We start from the raw sequence: 18,017 nt of genomic DNA, 5'->3' as shown, positions 1-18,017 counted from the left end.
AGAGGTCTGAAGACCCATGGGCTGGTGGCTTTTAGGCATCTGCCCCTGCAGTGCCAATCTGCCACCTGCACATCTGCGGGTGCTGCCTTGATGTTCCAGCAACACAGGAGACAAGGAGAGGCGGCTTTTCTTTTCCTCCCCAAAAGCAGAAATTTCTTGTGCAATGGCTCTACCACTGGTAGGAAGTCACAACCTAGTTTGGGAGCTGGGATCTGGCATGCTCTCCCCAGGACCTGTCAAGCCCCAAAGCCTCGCTTACCCTTACAGGATGAATTTATGCTGTGCAGTATACTCAGGTGTGGGATGGAAAACGGAGACACTAAACTTCACGAATTGAGTTTCTTCATTTTTGTTGCGTGTTTGCCCCTAGGCTTCACAGGCTGGATACAGTCACTGGTTTTGGTCAGAGCAGCCCGTTGGGCTCCCTGCACCCAGAGGCTGATGCGATGCAGAGGGCTGAAGTTGCTCTTCCCTAAACCCTGTCTGATGTGCACTCAGTCTGGTCTCCATGGGCTGCAGAAGTGTTTTTTCAATCCAACTTCTTTCCTTTTAAGATGCAGCTGTAGTTCTGAGGATAAACCCCTCTATTTTGGTTTCCATGATGTTTATCATCCAGAAGAAGCTAGCAGGCTGTGGGTTTGGGGTTAGGTTTTTTGTTTTATTTTTTGGGGGGGTGTGTTTTATACCTCTTTAAACTTGACAGCTGGAAGCTAAATTTTCAGGTGGTATCCAAGAAATGGTACCAGGCAGTGACTCACTTTCCTGGCTGATGTAATTTTTAAAGAGAAACAATGAAAAAACCACCCAGTGACCATAGTGACCATAATTTTCAGAACAGTCATGAGTTCTTCAAATTTTTTACTAATTCAGGTATTGTGTTTATTAGTAAATGACATATTTTCCTTTTAGCTATGGAAATGCTCAAACATTATGGTCTTAATAGGAACAGAAATCTCTGAAATATATTATTATAATTTGGAAAGCCAACTTAACCTTTCTGGTGACTGGTTCTGCTCCTGTGCATTGCATCAGCAACACACAGTACATGATGTTTCTGTTGCTTGTGTCTTCCTGGCTAGCAGCAGATGTCTGTCCCTGTTTCGTCTAGAGCAGACAAGGATTAATTTCTGAGTTAATGCAATCTATTTCAGTGTGGGCCAGCTCTGAACTCTGTATTTAATTTAATTTCATTTAATCTAATCTGTTCAGACAATTTTTAAAGATTTTTTTTTTTAAATTTTCATTTTTGAGGAACTATGAGGTGAAATAGCTGGCAGCATCCTCCTTCAGTGCAGACTAAGGCCAAATAGGTCCGGATCCTTTGTATGCTGTGAGCTTCTGGTTGTTTCAAAGACATCCATAAAATAAATACATAAAGCCAAATACAAGCTCTGCGTTGCTGTTCGACTGGACGTGCTGAGAACTAGCAAATCAAAATGCATTCATTTTAAAGAGTAAAGAGCAGTAGAGTGTGGGGTTTTGTTTGTTTTTTTTTATTTTGCTTTGGGTTTGTGTTTGGTTCTTTTATTAATTAAAAAAGTAGTTTGCTTACCTAAAAGCTCTTTATCCTACCGCTTCCTGATCCCAAGTGCAAGCAATAAAAGAACAAGAGCTGTTTTTTGGCGAGAATCCTCGCTGGGTGCCCCGCGCTCACGGGATGCTCGGGCTGCTGTCGCGCATCCCTTCGCGGCATGACCGCATCCCTGGGAAGCGACCTCCCATCGCTGGGCGGGGAGCGAGGTAGGAAGGAATGCTGGCTGCCCAGCTCCGCGCTGGGGGCGTGGGAGACGCTTCAGAGCTGGGGCCGGGCTCGGGAGCGATTCGCCTTCCCTGGGAGGAGAGAGGAGGACAGGTATGGAGGGCTGGGGAAGAGTGTCCCGGGGCGGGCGTGCGTGCGGCGCTGCCCGGCGCTGCGCATGCAGGCCCCTGCCGGAGATCGTCCTGCAGCGACTTGTTCTGCTTTTCTTTTCTCTGCAAAAAGTCTTGTGATTGCTGTAGTAGATAGAGGAAAACGGCTGAGGGCAGAACGGGTTTCAAGGTTTCGGTGTGTCTAAGTTTGGAATCCATCAGTGCACCTGCGAGGGCTGCCGCCCACTGTGCATCACCCAGCGTTTAATGTTTCGGGCAAGGGCTGAGGGTGTGGTGTGTCTTCTCAGAACTCTGGGACACAGTCTTGTTCCGTCTCAGTCTGCAGCAGGCTTTTACGAAGCAGAACTGCTTAAACTTGCATGTTAAAGTGTTAAATATTTAAACCTCTGCCTTGCAGAAAGTGCGAGGAGCTCTGAGCACTTTTGGGAAGTGGCTGTAAGCTGCTGGCTGTTGTGGCTGCCCAACTTCTTGGGGTCTTTCACCTGGAGAGGCTGGGCTCTGAATGCTGCCTTGCCATTCCATCTGGAGTGGCATGAGGCATTACAGCCTGGCAGGATTTAGTTTCCTAACAGAGGAGTTTATCTTGCTTGCTGTGGTTTCTGGCTATACCTGATGCTGGAAGCCAGTGCAGACCCTCTCTAAACACTTCAGTAGTTGCTACTAGCTTAAAACACTTGCATACCAGTACTTTAGATATTGAACTGAAATGCTGAATTTTTTTTGTGCTAAAACTTCACTCATCTGCAAAGTAAAGTAAAACACTGCTAGTATAGCTTCTTCATGTCCTAATTTTGTTTGTACTGAATGTATTGCTCTGAGGTTTTGCTAAGTTATGTTTTATTAGACTGGTAATATACTTGCCCTTAGCCAAAAGGCTGAGAAGAGATATTTTACCCTGCATTTATTCTGCAAAGCGTCTATCTCTAAAGGATGATTTCCACAGCTGGAGTACTCTCACACCCTCCTGAAATTCCAAGTAGTGATGAGGTTGCATGCTGTTTATGGTGCATACGTCTCTTTAACCACAACATCTGTCCTAGGGGTATTGGGCACTGACTGAGCTGAGAAACGGAGGGAGGAGGAGGAGGCAAAACAGCTTGAAAGGACCTAACCAGAAGTTATTGCTTGGCTCCAGGAGGGCCGAGCAATTGTGCATTTTCCTAGGCTTGCTGCTGGATGCATTTACCTAACCTTGAAACCTGCTAATTAGAGTGCATTTTGTGGAGGTTATTAATGCTTTTCCAAAATTTAAAAGTCGCGAAGTAGAGCTTGCCTGATCCTGAACTGGTGACTGCTGTCTTTGGCTCCCTATCGCTCCTCCCATATTAAGTTAAATTATAGAGCAGGGTGGGGAACACCCTGCAGTTAGACTAAATGTGATTTCACTGTCATTGCAACCTCCTGGGAGGCAAATGGAGGAGGTTCTTCACTTCTGGCCATTTCATGTTAATTTTTGAGATTAATGTTTCTGATTTTGTAAAGAGTAGATAGGATCTACGCCATCCATTCTACAGTAAATAAGGGGTGAATTTACAGAGATTTTTCCTATTTCATAAGCCACTAGGACAGCTATGCAGTGACGCTAATTTATTGCAGCCTAATATTGCTTCCCTGCTCTGAAACAAATTAATTTGACTTCTTTCCCTTTTCCCCAAGTGCTGTCTAAACAAGGGGAAGGATGGAAAATGGTTTTTCTTTTATCAGAAGCTTTTTCTAGTTGGAGATCTGTTACTGAAATGGGGTTTAAGACCCTTTTAAAACATAATTACAATACTTAGGGTACGGTTTGTAGTTTCTAGTGGTTTTTTTTTCTTATTTAAGAAAGCATTAATTGACACATTTCTCTGAATGTTTATCATATGGGCAGCTAGAATTTCAGCCTTGGCTGTGCTCTTTCTAGACAGTTCTGTTTACCTTCAACTGATAAAAGTTTGTGAACTGCTTGACCACAGCTGTACCTTCTAAAGGTTGCAGAGAACCCACCCTCCCAAAATTAATAGCACCCTATTGTCCAGCTTGCCAGGGATCAGCACCATCATGCCAGGTGTTTGGCTTGCAGGAGCTTGTTTGCTGGTGTTGAATAAGCAGTGACTGTACTGTGATTTAATTTAGGGATCTGGTTGATTCCCCCACCTGGGCGGGGGAGAAGATTATCAGTCTGAGTAATGCTTCTTGCTTTATCGTGGCACACTGGATATCAGTCCCTTTACCTGCCAAAAGCACTACCTGAGGGCAGAGCTGAGGTACTGGGGGGGGATGGAGAGTGCTCTGTGCTTCATGGGCTTTGCAGGGCTACATCCAGCTGCTCCTGAACCAGGGTGCAGGCTCAGGTCTGCAGCCTACCTTCTAAGGGACGGGGCTCCTTTGGGGTGAATAGTGAGAAAACAAGAGGCATGTGCTTAGAGCATATTGAGGGTAACCTGCAGGTCTCAGCAAGCAGGTCCCAATCTCTTCTGGGGATTCGGCCTCGTGACCCTCATTCCTCCTTGCTTATGCCGGAAGGCAACCCACTGTCTTTCACACTATTGCTCTGAGTGTCCCCTCATAAAATAAGGGATGCTGAGATTTTGAAATGGATGGTAAGAGATGGGTCCTTTCTTGAAGACCCATTTATGGTTAGGGTATGGAATAAGCAGGAGGAAGTGTTAATGCTGCTCTTTTTTTAGGGAACTACTCAAGAATGAGAATTACTATCAACACAAGAATTTCCTGATTGGCTTGCATGACTTTTCTGTGCCTGAGCCAGGAATTTAAATGAAGCCTTCTGAGTTTCAGTCCATTAGCTGACACCTGACCTCAGCCCCTCTGTCTTTTACCTTCTTGGACTTAAGTTTAAATAATCTCTGAATGTTATTTGCTTTTGCAAGTTCCAGGTAGATGAGTGTTCAGCTTTTCCTTTCCTGAGACGTCTTGAAAGGATCACCTGTTCGATGTTGTACTAGCTAGGTAATGAGAATATTGCTGTTCTGTTTCAACTGACATGAACAAACTATTTCAAAAGTTAGTTAAACTGATCCAGTGGGCTGTGATTTCAAATGTTCTCTAGCCCTGGAGTAGCTGCTCTACTAAAACTGGAGGTGTTTCAAAATGCAACACTTAGTAGGAGGATTTGTTGAAGAGGCTTTTAAGGATTGATTCATTGGTGCCATGAGCAGTATTTTATCTGTTTTCTGCTGTGCCCTGTAGAGTACTTCAGAGTACTCTGTATATTTGTGTAATAGATTTTGGGCAAGGTCTGTGTGCTGTAGCTGTGAGCCTGCAGCGTGATGGGGGTGTGTGAGTGCAGTTGGTCTCCTCTGTGACCATCCATCCAATCCGCTTGGCCCTGGTCTCACATGACAGGAGCCTTCAAAGAGTGTGAGGTCTGCGGAAAGCTTTTAGTGCTTCTCCTTTCCATTTGAGTCCCAAAGCACTTTTATATTTCTGTGCAGCCTTCTTCTGGTAGAGAAGAGTAACCAAGCATCCGCTCTGTTCCAGGATTGGATGTTACCCCTTAGTGTGCATCAGAAGCAGCTCTGGCTCAGAGGACAGGGATGTGTTGGGGGAAATATCACTGAGGGCTGGGGAAGCTTCGTTTTTTCCTTTCCGTGGGCAATTGTAGTGGAAGCATTTGTGTTCTTCTGTCTTATGCTTCCCTCCAGCCTCTGGGCAATTTGTTATCAGCCAAGCATCCTCAGCTACTTGCTCTCTGTCTGTGAAACAGAGCAATTAGTGTATTTGAATCCCTGTGAATTTCTGTTCATATCCCCAGCTTTCTGTGCTCTGTATACTGCCATGGAGGACATGGCTCTCTTGGGCTTTTAGGAAGGGGCTGATTCCTGTTTGATGCTATGAGCAATTTCAATGCTGATTTTGGGTTTTCTCTGGGTGCTGGCTACAGTTCAGTTCTGTGTCAGTGTTCTGATCATGCTGATCATTAAACAGGCCTGACCACACCCCAGAGAGCTTCCTTGGCTGTGCAGGGCTGTCAAAGGCATGTAAATTGGCTGATGGGTCAGCAGTTGCTTTTACTAAGGCTTTAAGATGATTGAAACTAGTGAATCTGGTTCTGTCATGTAGGGAGAGAAAACATCTCCACCATGCAAAGGGGAAGGATCAAGTGTCCAGGCTGTCAGTGGATGTTGGGGTAGTGGTTAAAGTGTGAACAGAAGGCTTTGGAATAGTGATTTGCTGCATTTGTTCCCATTCTGTTGGAGTGGTCGTGCCTCTCTGCAGCCCAGATCACTGCTGGGCATCTATCCAAGTGCTGCACAGAAAAATACCTGGCATCACTCTGTGCAGGTCTAGCTGGGGAGAAACTGAGCTTCTAACCTGGATTTGCTGGAGGAACATATTTGTCCAGAGATGGATACCCCATTGAGACATGCCTCCAAATCCACAGAGAACCTCTGGCAAGCTAAGAGCAGTGACTAACACCAACATGTGTGTCTGCTCCTGATGGATTTGGCAGATTTTCCCCTGCAGCAGTGGTGAGTTGTGCAACAACTGGAGCAGAGTTTCACAGTCCACTCCCAGGTGAACATAAGTGTAGAAAGGAACTTGCCTCTCCCAGCATGACAGTTTCAGGAGTCTGGAAGAATACAAAGCAAAACCTGCTGGTGGGACTTGTGCTTTTTTAGAGATGGTTCAGTAACAGCAGCTGGAGGTAATCTCAATATGGAATTGGTATGAAGTGACTTGAAGGGTGCCTGTGCAGTGGGATCCCCTGTCTGCAGGGGTCCTGTGTCCTTTCCCTGTGATGCAGCTGGTGGGCTACACAGCCAGCATGGATCTGTCAAAAGGTATACTGTGTGTAAAGGCAGTAGCTTGAGGGGGCTGGAGAACTGGTGGTGTAAGGTGGTCAATGCAAACAGCCAGTCAAGCTTAAAGTAATTCAGAATTAAAATTGAATTTATGTAGTTGGTCTCGGCCTGTTGAGGTGAGTTTTTTAGGTGCTTTGCATGGTCAAGAAAAGCTGAATTAAGAGTTAAATAAAGCTAGATTTGGGTAATGGCTTTGCAGGTGTTAGGGTTCAGTGGTGTTCAATGGTTAAAGCATTGCAGACCTGAGAGCAGAGCTGTAGATTAACTGTTGTTGAGCCTGATGTGTTTGGGGCTGGGAAGACTTTACTGAAGGGGAGATCCACAAATGAGGCATGCAGCTACTCAGCCAAATCTGGCACCACAAAGCAGTGCCTGCTCAAAGCATTGTGTGCCCCTTTCTTCCTCAGGCAAAGGAAACAGCTCACTGGCTGGATAGGAACACCACAGTGTTTGTGAGCACAAGAGCCACGATTGTACAAAGAGCAACACCAAATTGAATTCAGAATCTGCGTCATCATGGTGTGGGTAAGGGGTTAGACACCACCATGGTGGAGCCTCCCAGGATGGGGTAGCATCTCCTAATCACTGCTCTTACCAGGATGACATCTATCACCAAAGTGTGGTGAAGGTCTGGTTTCAGCCAGTACTTCTGAGCAGTGGCTGTCTGGAAGTGCCAGTTAAAAGTTTATGTGCTTCCATCAGCTTAGTGTTTGCTAATAACCACATGCAAGGTGCGGGTGCTGTCTTGTAGGAATTTGATGAGCAAAACACTGTGGTGAGCATTTGATGAGCACACAAACTGATTATGAGCAGGAGAGGATGGATTTTATGATAGGTTTTCATTTACAGGCCATCAATCCCTCAGCTTTCCTGTCTCCCTCCAAAGCATTGGAAACTATTTACCTCAGAGGACTCATCAGACCAAGCCTGTGCACTGTAATGTCCTCCTGTCGCTGTCAGGTTTGGGACTGTTGTCTGTAAAACTCCAAAGGCTTTGCTTGGACTGGACCAGTAAAAGCAGCTGTCAGAACTGATGATGAAGATAGGGGTGGGTGTATCTGTACCCTCTCCTGCCTGCAAGTATTTCCAAAAGCAGCATGAGCCCAGGCCTGTGCCTGCGGAGGAGTGTTCCTGCAGTGTCAGGAGATCACCGCAGCATTCTCTGCAGCTTCCAGTCACCTGGGAAGGAATGCAAAGAAAACTTAGGCTTGTAGCCCTTGCCAGTGACTCTTCTCTTGCTGTCCTGAGGGTGGCTATTCTGGACTGTTGTGGCTGCTCTGGAGCTTGCAGAGCCCTTTTAGGATGGTCACAATGCTGCTGGCTGCTTTTGGAAGGGGCTTGGGGAGGGTGAGGAGGGGAGTGCACACAGCCACCCCACTCTGCAATGCTGCTCTTGGCAGGGACCAGCCTTACCTGCAGAATAGGGAGGAAAAGGAGGATTAGGTGAGCCACAGGAAGCCTGGGGGTTGGATCCTGTGTCAGCTGAATCACCGGGTTTCCTCCAAATTGGCCAGGCAGCTGCTGCAGTGCCCAAGCCTGAGGGCTCTGGCACTTGCTGTGGGTTGTCAGGGGACCGAGTGCCTGGCTGTCCCATTGCTTATTCGGAAAGATGTGTGCTGGGTTAGTGGCCACAGGTATGTGGGGTTTGAGTATTTTTAATTAGCTAATTCTAACTGACTTGTCTTCTGACGTGGGGAGCTTTTGTCATGGAAAGGGAGCAAAACCACAGGCTCCTCAGAAACTGGGGAATACAAACAGGGTGAGTCGCTGCTCCAGACTAGGTCTAGCTCACTTGTTTTGTTGGATTTTTTTTTTTTTTTTTTTTTTTAAATCAGGTGGAAATAGGACATTCTAATACCTTTCTGTTGACACTTGAATGTGTCTCTGCATTGGCCTGTTTGAGTAAACAAGTTGATATTGTTAATCAGTCATTGTAGAGATATTAAAGTGAAGCAGGCCTGGAAGGGATAAAACACTCAGTTTTCAGAGTAACACAGAGCTGCTAAGAAAGTAAATTCTTCCATTTGGATCAGCAGCAAATTCCAGCTCTGTTTCTCTTGGAAGTGTCCAGGAGGCTGTCAGGAAATATTTGGTTGTCATGTGCTTTCAAATTTGAATTAATCTGCCAACTTCCAAGACACACAATTGTCTGAATATGTTCAGTTTTCTACCAATCCTCTGTGTAGGATGCAGCTTCCAGTGCTTCCTCTCTCGGGGAAGAGTCTTGAGAAGATTTTTCTCTGTGCTTGAACATTTTAAGTTGCTGTCTGAGCAGTTAATCTCCCCAAATATCCTGGTTAGCTTCTGGCACTTGTGCTGGAAGTGCTGAGCGCCTCATCAGAGGCATCCCTCCAGTGACACCCCTGCAGTGGCCTGTCCCCAGGTGGCTCACAGCTGTCAAAACACATGCTGGAACAGCTTTCCTTGACCTGCCCCTACTGCAGTTCTACAAATAAATTAACCCCAATTCAGTGACTGCAGTGTGTTTAGGACCTGTAAAATTTGTTTGCACAGGGACTTTATACAGCCTGTCTCAGGGAAGGCGTTGATATTCCAAACCCTGACATGTTTAAAGCAGCTCTGATCTGTATCACAGGTAGTCTTCAGAGGACAGGAACAGGCTGCACTGTCTGCCAGCCACACTCTTCTAGGTAGGCAGGTGCCTTTGTGCATCCATGTGTTAAAGAGCTGCCCTTGCTTTTCTTCGGTGGGGTGAGGAATGAAGGCAGGATGAGGGATCCAGCTGGAGCAGTGATTGCTTCCTTTTACATTTGTTTATCTGTGCATTCACCGATGCCATCAGACTAAGACTTTTCTCTAGTTCTCTCTTCGTCCCTCTAAAATGGGTGTTTAAATGTGAGCTCATCTCTGCCTGCCCCACCCTGGCAGAGGCTTTCTTGCAGCAGGAGTGAGTGTGACACGGTCAGGGGTGAGTGGCGTGGTGTCCCTGCAGGGCTTCTGGTGAGGCAGCTGATGTGTGATCCCTGTGCCAGTGTGATAAAAGGGCCTTTTATGTCCCACAAGACAAAGCCTCTTGTTTAAAAATGCAGCTGAATGAAAAACACGATTCTGAATGCCCTAGACTCAGCTATTAAAAACAAATAAACATAAAATCCCCCACACAAAAAGAAAAGCTCCCCTGCCCCACAGCCCAGTGTCCCAATGATGGTGCAATTCCTCTTCATTGCAGAAAAGCTCTGTACAATTGCTTTGGGAGCTTGTAACTTTGTGGCCCACTAACCTTTCCATAGACTGTTTTGTTATGATACCCTTTCCCCTTCACAGACAGCCCTGACAAGGTCAGGTGTCTGCTTTTTCTCTGTTGGTTTGAATTCTTCCTCCCTCCTCTCGAGCAGAGAAGCAGAAGGAAGAAGTGATATTATAAAAGCGGAGAGGGAAACCTGTTTTACGGACCAAGCTGAACAGTCTAGGGACTGGAAGGAAAAAATTTCTTAAGTCAAGACCCATACAACTGTAGGGCATATCCAGAGCATAGTATTTCCCTGATAAAGTCAAACAGAGCAACATTTTTAAAAGCTCTCGGCTTTTGGTGATGCTTGCTGCTTCTTTTGGTGTTAAAGATGTTAGAGATAGTCAGCAGCAAATTAAATTCCAATTGAGTGGTTAGATAATGATGCTTTGGGAAAACCTCATGGTTTGAAAATGAATTGGTGCAAATGAGAATTAGGAAGAAGGCTAAATGTGTGGAGGACCTTTAGCTGAGTTTTTAGTCTGTAGCTCAGCCTCTCCTTCCTGGCAGCTCATGCCACCTACCTGCAAAGCCAAATCTGGCTCTGTTCTTGGTAGCATTCCCCAAGCGTCTTTGCCAGTTGTGAAATCCATCTCCTGTATCATGCAAGAAGCTTGCTCAGAGCTGATTTTCTTGTTAAGCAGCTCCTTTATCCCCTGGAAACAGCCAGATTCTGGTGGCACCGGGGCTTGTCTGAGACACCTGTGGTAGTGCTACAGGGAAGGAAGGGGCTGCTCTAGGAATGGAGATAGATCCTGAGACTGGACATCAAGCAAGAAAGTGCAGCACACAGCATTCCTGCATCTTGCAGGGACCTGCATGATAGCATTGCTGTGGTCAATTAGCCTAACGTGTAATATGTGAAACAGTAAAAAAATTTACTTTTATAAAAAATTATTTTTTACCTCTGTCAGTCTGATGCACCTTTACTGCGATTCCTCCCCCTGCCCCATTTTTTTGGCTTGAGCCCAAGGAATTTTGTTGTCTAGCTGTTAGTGGCCTTTACTGACCCTTCAACATCTTGTTGTGCCTGCTAATGCTTGGAGGTGGGGTCTGAGGTGCTTTCCTTCATGTGTCTGCAATGATGCAACTTCTCGTTGGCTTTCTCTGCTGTGAGCACCTGTCTGAGCGGCTTTCCCAGGCTGCCACACCTGCCCATTGCCCTCATCTCTAACAACTTCATTCTTTCCAGACTGAGTGAAGTGTTACAGAAAATGAATATTTACAGCTACAGGCAAACTTGTGTTCTTAAGAAGTGCTTCTGAAGGCAGCTGGGAGCCTCAGACAAAAGAGGGTTGCTAATCAGAGCACAGGCATTTGTTAAGCTGAGTCTCTTGTTGCTTGAGCCTTGAGCCAGAGCCAGCCTGTTCAGGATCCTGCCTTCTGACAGTCTGCAAACCTCAATCCACCCCTCACCCTTTTGCTTACAAGGGAGGAGGCAGCTGTGTCTATTCCCATAGGCAGAGGAGGAACTTTTTATTTCTCAGCTTCAGGATTGTAGTGAACAATGTGGGAGCTGGAAAATCTTGGGATGCAAACCTCATTTGAAGTCGCACTATGCCTGCCTAAATCACCATTCAGACCCTGAGCTAGAGCTAATAGTGGTGTTAGAATGTGCTTATCAATGCTTATGTTTCTGTTCCTTGTTGCATCAATCACTGCTCTCTCATGGTCTTGTCAGCCAGAGTGCCACCAAGGCATCTGATGCCCTGTCACGAATGTCTGGGATGGGGATGTGTGTAGGTGTCTGACTTTCTCCCATCCCTGTGGTGATACCTCCTGTCCAGGCTGGCTGGGTGGCGCCTAATCAGTGCTTGGAAAGGAGGATGATGGCAGATGGGTGGAGGAACTGTGTGCTTCATCCTCTCTGTTTCTTAAACACCACGCAGATCTGATCCAAGTGGAGTTTCTGTGAACTCGGGGTTTCACTGTTTCTCATGCCTGCTGTTCTGTGCTTGCTTATGGTATTTCTGCCATTCAGGGAGACAGTGGCCATGCAAACAGCCTGTTTCTCTCAGTTTTTTGGGAGTCTGACTCTGGGGAAACCAGCAGGTGTTGATTCAAACAGCTTTCTTGCTGAAGAGCAAACTGTTTCCTTTTTGGAAACAGTACCAGGTATTCTTGCCAAAAGACCGTCTTCACATGATGCTCAGAATCTTTTATTTGGGTTTGGTAGCTGTGTGCTCTCCATTAATAGTTTAACTCTGGATTCTGATTTTGTTCAAATTTGTGGAAAATCTATGGAGATGTGAGTTCTGACCAACAGAATACACTTGACAGCAGGTACCTTAACATGTGCAGAACAGCATAGTCATAAAATAATATACAGAGCTAAATATTAACAAGGCTAATGGGCTTTTTGACTTGTTAAAGAGTGTATTTCCCATCTCTGAGTTTGACACATCTGTTTTCTTAGTGGAAAGGTAAATGTGGTTCTGGGAACTGTGGTGACACTGGTATTGATTGTTGCTATGCTGCTGTTCAAAACTGCATGTTGTTGAATGCAGCCTGGTTTTACACACTGTTCTTTTACTCTCTTTAGGTACTCCCTAAATTCATGAGATGGCCAACACCATGCAAATCTCCAAAGATGAGCTGGAGGAACTCAAGGAGGCTTTTGCTAAAGTTGGTAAGTCACACCGAGAAGGGCACCTTGCTCCTGTCCGCTGCAAATTTCAGTTGGATTTACCCCACCCTTGTGATGACCAACAGTGCCAGCAGGATGTGGGAATTTTGCTGCTCTCGTGATTGTGCCAAGGAGTCCCTTGGCAGCTTTGTTGCTTCTGTCTTGTTGCTTTGGCCAAGGAGCACAAAGGCAGGGACACGAGCAGTCTGGCTACGGGGGAGCACTGGCAGACAGCCTTGTGCTCTTGCTCCAGGGTGGGCTTTATTGCTTCCTGATGGCAAAATAAATATCCAAACAGGTATTGCATTGCTCTGGCCTTGGCAGTGCTTCTGGGCTTGCACAGTGCTTGGTCCTGGTGGTGCTGGTTTGGCAGATTGGCTGAGCCACGTGCACGGTCAGTGTAGGTGCTGCATTTCTGGCTTGCGCAGGTGCATTTTGGGGCTTGTAAGCAAAACCAGATTTGTTTACCTGGCCATCATGGAGCGACTTGTGGTGATCACAGAATCACAGAATGACTAGGTTGGAAGAGACCTACAAGATGATCAAGTCCAGCCCATGCCCTAACACCTCAAATAAACCATGGCACCGAGTGCCACATCCGGTCTTTTTCTAAACACATCCAGGGTTGGTGACTCCACGACCTTCCGGGGCAGATCATTCCAGTGCTTTATTATTCTTTCTGTGAAAAACTTTTTCCTGATTTCCAATCTATATTTCCCTTGGCTCAGCTTGAGATTGTGTCCTCTCATTCTGTCAGTTGCTGCCTGGAGAAAGAGACCAACCCCACCTGACTACAACCACCTTTCAGGAGACTGGAGAGTGAGAGCAATGCCCTGTGCTGAGCACACCTCCATTGCCCTCTGGTGGCTCCATTTCTGCTGGCCTCCCTCAGCCTGATGTGCTCCAGGGGCTGCACAGCCTCCTCCAGGGGCTACTCCACTTGCTTCCCAGCTTTTCCCCTGTGCTGGCATCGCAGTAGCCTCTGGCAGGCTGCTTCAGGAAGCTGAAATGGGCAAAACACTGACATAATGGAAAAAAAGTCGTTTTCTGTTGGTTTAGTTTCTTGATATGGCTTACTGAGAGATCAGAGAACCAGCAGGGAGGGGTGGGATGGGCGCTGGAGCACAGCCGTGGGGACTGAGGTCAGTGTGTGCAGCTGGGGGACCACACCCGGGACTGGCACTGGCCAGGATCAAGTTATACAAGTGGTGAGAGACAGTATTTTGTTTTCCTAACTGGACGTGGGCATCACTGAGCACTGGTTATATATACAAAATCATAGTTGCCTCTTATCTGTATCGGGTGTTACCACCCTCTAGGGTAGGATGGCTGTGAAAACTCTCACTTGCTCAGAATTTCCAGCCTGCCGAGTGAAGTATGAATTTCAGAGGCAACTGATTCTCTTGGAGCAGTATCCCCTGCTGGAACTTGAAGCAAGTTGCATTTTAAGGAGTTTCCTCTCCTCTCTTGCTCTTCTCAAGGCTTTTGCAGCAGGTAGAAGTGAGTTGCCAGAGAGGGAGGGGTTCCTTGGGAGCAAGCATAGAGTTTGTCTAATGAGCCTCTTAGTGCAGATCTCAATAAGGCTGGGATGTAGGCAGCCTGTTCTGTCCTTGGATACATTTAAAATTATTAACCTCTCTGGAATGTGGTGGTTTTTTTGTCATTAGTGTGGGGGAAATTATCAAGATTAGGTTGGAAACATGGAGAAACGCAAGTCAGATCCTGGTTTGTTGTAGGAAGCGAGCTCACCCTGCTCAGAGGGTGAGTCCCTGTTTGGTTTTAAATTATAAAGGCAGTATCAGAACTTAAATATTAATGAGAAATGTGCTAATTATCCTGGACATACCCACAAATGAGATAGGATCTGCTAGTTCTTTTCATCTGCCTTGTTTTGTGTGCTTTAGGCTTGGTGAAGCCCGCAAGCATGTGGGACACACCTGTCAGGAGTGCCTTTATTGCTCTCGTTCCCTTTATTCTTGCCTAAAGGAGCCGTGTTTGCCCTGAGATATAGAACTGGTCACTGGCTGGGTGAGTGGCTTTCACTGTGAACTTCTAATAGGATCTTTAGTGAATGTGAGCAGAAGCTGGACTAAGACTGCTACGTAAAACTAAGCCAGTTTGTCATCTCCCGGCTATCTGGAAGGTTTGGAACACAGCTGAGAAGCATGGTTATAGCAAAACTCACCTGGCTGGCTCCTAGGATGTCACGAAGGAGATGGTGGGGAGGAGGAAACATTTCGTAGGGTGATTTCTGCTCACCAAGATGTGCCCTGCTCCAACGCATGGCTGGTTGGGCTTCCTGGAGACCTGCTTGGGGCAGGTTGCTGCTCTGGATGGGTAGGTTGATGGAGCTTTAAAGGTGTGTGTTTGATCAGCTTTTCTGTCTGCAGCTGGACTGGGTTGAGACATCTGGGGGTGCTGGAAGGCAGTGAGGTGTGTTACTTTGTGCTTTCTCACCACTTGCCTTCCATGCCACTTGAAGGTATTTCCTCTCACCCGTGCAGTGATGTGCTGTTCTCTGAGAGCCAGGAAAAGGCATGAGTCCCATTGACATCCTACTGCTTATTAAAACAATCAACAGGTGAGAACCACTGTGTCTGAGGTTGTCACTAAAGCCAGCTCCAGCACAGACAAGCAGCTCCCACGTCCTACAGGCAGTTATTTGTTTGGAACTGATTCAAGTGGTAAAAAGCAGTGGGGGGAAAAAAACCCCTTTGTAATGTTTGAAAACAGCAATTAGTGGGGCATTTGAGCTGTCCAGGCTTTGAGTGACCCACAGGTTAGTGGGAAAAGAGCAAGGTTGCTCCAGATCTTACTGGATATCTGGATTTGTTCTGTGGAACAGGTGCCTGTTTTTGTGTATTTGGCCAAACGGGCACTTCAGAGGGGAGGCGTGGCAGAACAAAATCCACAGACTTCCTCAGTTTATTTGTCTTCATTCTCCCTCCTTTTAAGATAAGCAGAGATAAGCATCTTTTCTGGAAACATGAAGTACTCAAAAATCATAGCTCAGCTGAACACTTTGTTCAGCGCTGCAAGGTGGTAAAACAATGCTCCAAAACGTTGGCTTAGGGCAAATAGGGATCTGTGATCCTGCTAGTGTGTCCTGCTGAGCATATGTCCTTAAAAGGAAACGTGTGGGTTACTTTCCCCTCTTGCATCCTGTTATTTAAGCTATTTTAAGTACTTGTCCTCGGGAGGAAGCTGAGCCAGAGCTTGAAGCAGCTTTTGGGATTCATTGTGGCTTTGCTGCGCCACCTGCATATGGCAGAGGCCGTGCGTTGCTGCCGTGACCTTTCCCAGGTTTAGCATGCTGGCGTGCATGCATCTTTCAGTAGAAATAGGAAACTTCAGATGTGCTGTAGTTTCCTTTCCATCAGGCAGACTATAATGAATCCAGGCTGTAGCTTGTCTGTTAAAACAATTTCGCTTTCTTCCATTAGTAATTCTGGGCAGGGCGCCGAACGATTTCATTTGGGATAGCTTCTATTTTGACAGCCTCTTCAGCTGTTGAATACCATCTCAGATATTGTTAGAGAGTTCTGTCTGAAGTCCGGGCCTGTTGCAGGACATCCAGCAAGCCACCATATGGTAGGCCTGCAGTGATGCTGGAAGTAGTTCTGGAACTGGTTGGTACTGCAGAAATGGAGGGGTTTGCCTTTTACTTCTTTTTTTTTAATGCTGCTTCTTTGTAGATGTGATGCCAGAAGGGGAACGGAGACAGTAGGAAGGGAAGCAGCTGCCCTGTGGGATAGGATCTCAGGTCTATTTGTCATGTCAGGCTTGTTGATATGTTAAGAACAAGTCCGTTTTCCATCTCATAGTCAATCACTACCTGGCTCTGCTACCAAGCCAGAAGCACAGGCCAGCACCACTTTATGGTAAAACCAACAGGCTTTAATACTCAAATCTGCTCTTCTGTGGCCAAGAAGCTAACACTTGAAATGAGAGCATCTTCAGTGCAAAACCAGTAACTTGGTGTGTGGTCTTACAGTTAAACTAACAGACTTGATTTACTTGTAATTCCCACTCCAAGTGTCTGGCACACAGATGCCCTTTTACTCCATGGAGTAAATAGGTGATTAATTTTTTTTCCCCAGAATACCATGGAAGAGTAACTCTTACAAGTGATGTTTGAGATATTGTTAAGAGTTGGAAGAGCTTAGGTCCTGAGTCCTGAGAATCAAAGATTTTGTGTGAGTTAAGATGTGTCCTTCACACTTGATTTTGTGCTTTTTGTCTGAGCCCAATGCAGCCTTTCCTGATGGGCAAAATCTTTCTTTGTGCCATGCTCTCATGTGAGTGTGCATTTCAGATGGCTCTTCATGTGGCAGAGCTCCTATTTTTAATTTTTTTTTTAAGTGAGAAAAGGTAAATCTTCTTTGAACTAAGCACACCTGGAGGACTGGGAAGATGCTGATTGCAGGAATGAATAAAACTGTCAAACTGGGCAGATGTTGACCCAGCGTGGAGTAAATTCCTCATACCCGCCCTGCAGGGCTTCATATGTAGAACCAAGCTTTAAATAGGTTTCAGCATCCTTTTATCCATGTGTCCCTTATTGGAGTTGCAGACATTGGAGCTCAATTTCCTGATGTCTCACCTAAGAGGCTTCTGCCTCATGAAATACCATATAAGGTTTTATCCCTTTCACATCTAAGTAGACTCAGACACAGTACCCGCAAGCCTGAATCAGAAACACTTCTGAATGCTTAACCTAGACATGCCAAGAGGAAAACTTTTACCAAATATAAATCAAAATTGGGTCCCATCAAGGATACAGTATATATTTTGAAGTCTTATTTTTCTCTGTCCTCTGCCTGCTACTTACATCTACTCTAACATTTGGGTAGATGTAAAATTTAGCTGGTGGACTGATAGGAAAAAGTGATGAGCAGATGTTTTTGGATTTACCTGCTTAATTTGGCAGCATCCTGAGGGATTGTGGTTGTTTCAGTCAGGCACAGGCAAAAGCAAGGGAGCTGGCTGCAGGCTAAGGGTGAAAGCAAAGTTTTGTTTTAGGTTCATAGGCCCTGGAGATTAGGAAATCCCTTCCTGACTTATTTTCCTCACAGGCTGTAAGGAGGGGAAAAGATGCATATTGTAAAGTTAGATTCAGTAATAAAAATACTGTAATAGAAGAAGCTGTGATTTATCTAGAGAGGAAATAGTTTGCTCATGACATCTCAGGCTGGACTGTTAATAAATCCTGCCTTTGTAAGCTTGTACTATTTCAGAATAAAATTCTAAAACTGAGGGCCAGACAACAGCCTATTGGCTTTAATCATTGCCCCAAACCACTTTATTTCCTCAGTACTATTGTAAACACTGACTTTTCATGAAGTAGTTTAATATATTTATTAATGCACTGGCACTGATGCACTTTCTTACTCTGAAACACAGAGACTGGGATGTAGGAGGGAGTACAGGTTTAGTCTGGTTACTTCACATATTTGCCGCTAAACAAAAT

The 18,017-nt window shown here is 45.9% G+C and overlaps 1 protein-coding gene across 3 annotated transcripts in view; it reads left to right on the top strand.

Moving 5' to 3' along the window:
* PLS3 (plastin 3) overlaps positions 1-18,017 on the top strand; it is a 51,988-nt gene that overhangs the window by 17,500 nt on the left and 16,471 nt on the right. For 2 of the 3 annotated variants that reach the window (XM_040089665.2, XM_040089669.2), the window contains exon 2: positions 12,464-12,550. In XM_040089665.2, coding sequence (XP_039945599.1) covers positions 12,484-12,550 — 67 coding nt within the window. In that variant the 5' untranslated portion in view covers positions 12,464-12,483. Of the gene's footprint in view, positions 1-1,757; positions 1,853-12,463; positions 12,551-18,017 lie in introns of those variants that run through there. The other variant, XM_040089666.1, reaches the window with a different exon arrangement.

Source organism: Hirundo rustica, chromosome Z (genome assembly GCF_015227805.2).
Source record: "Hirundo rustica isolate bHirRus1 chromosome Z, bHirRus1.pri.v3, whole genome shotgun sequence".
NCBI lineage: Eukaryota > Metazoa > Chordata > Aves > Passeriformes > Hirundinidae > Hirundo > Hirundo rustica.
Note: the sequence above shows the minus strand (reverse complement) of the source record. Positions and strands in the feature narration are given on the sequence as shown.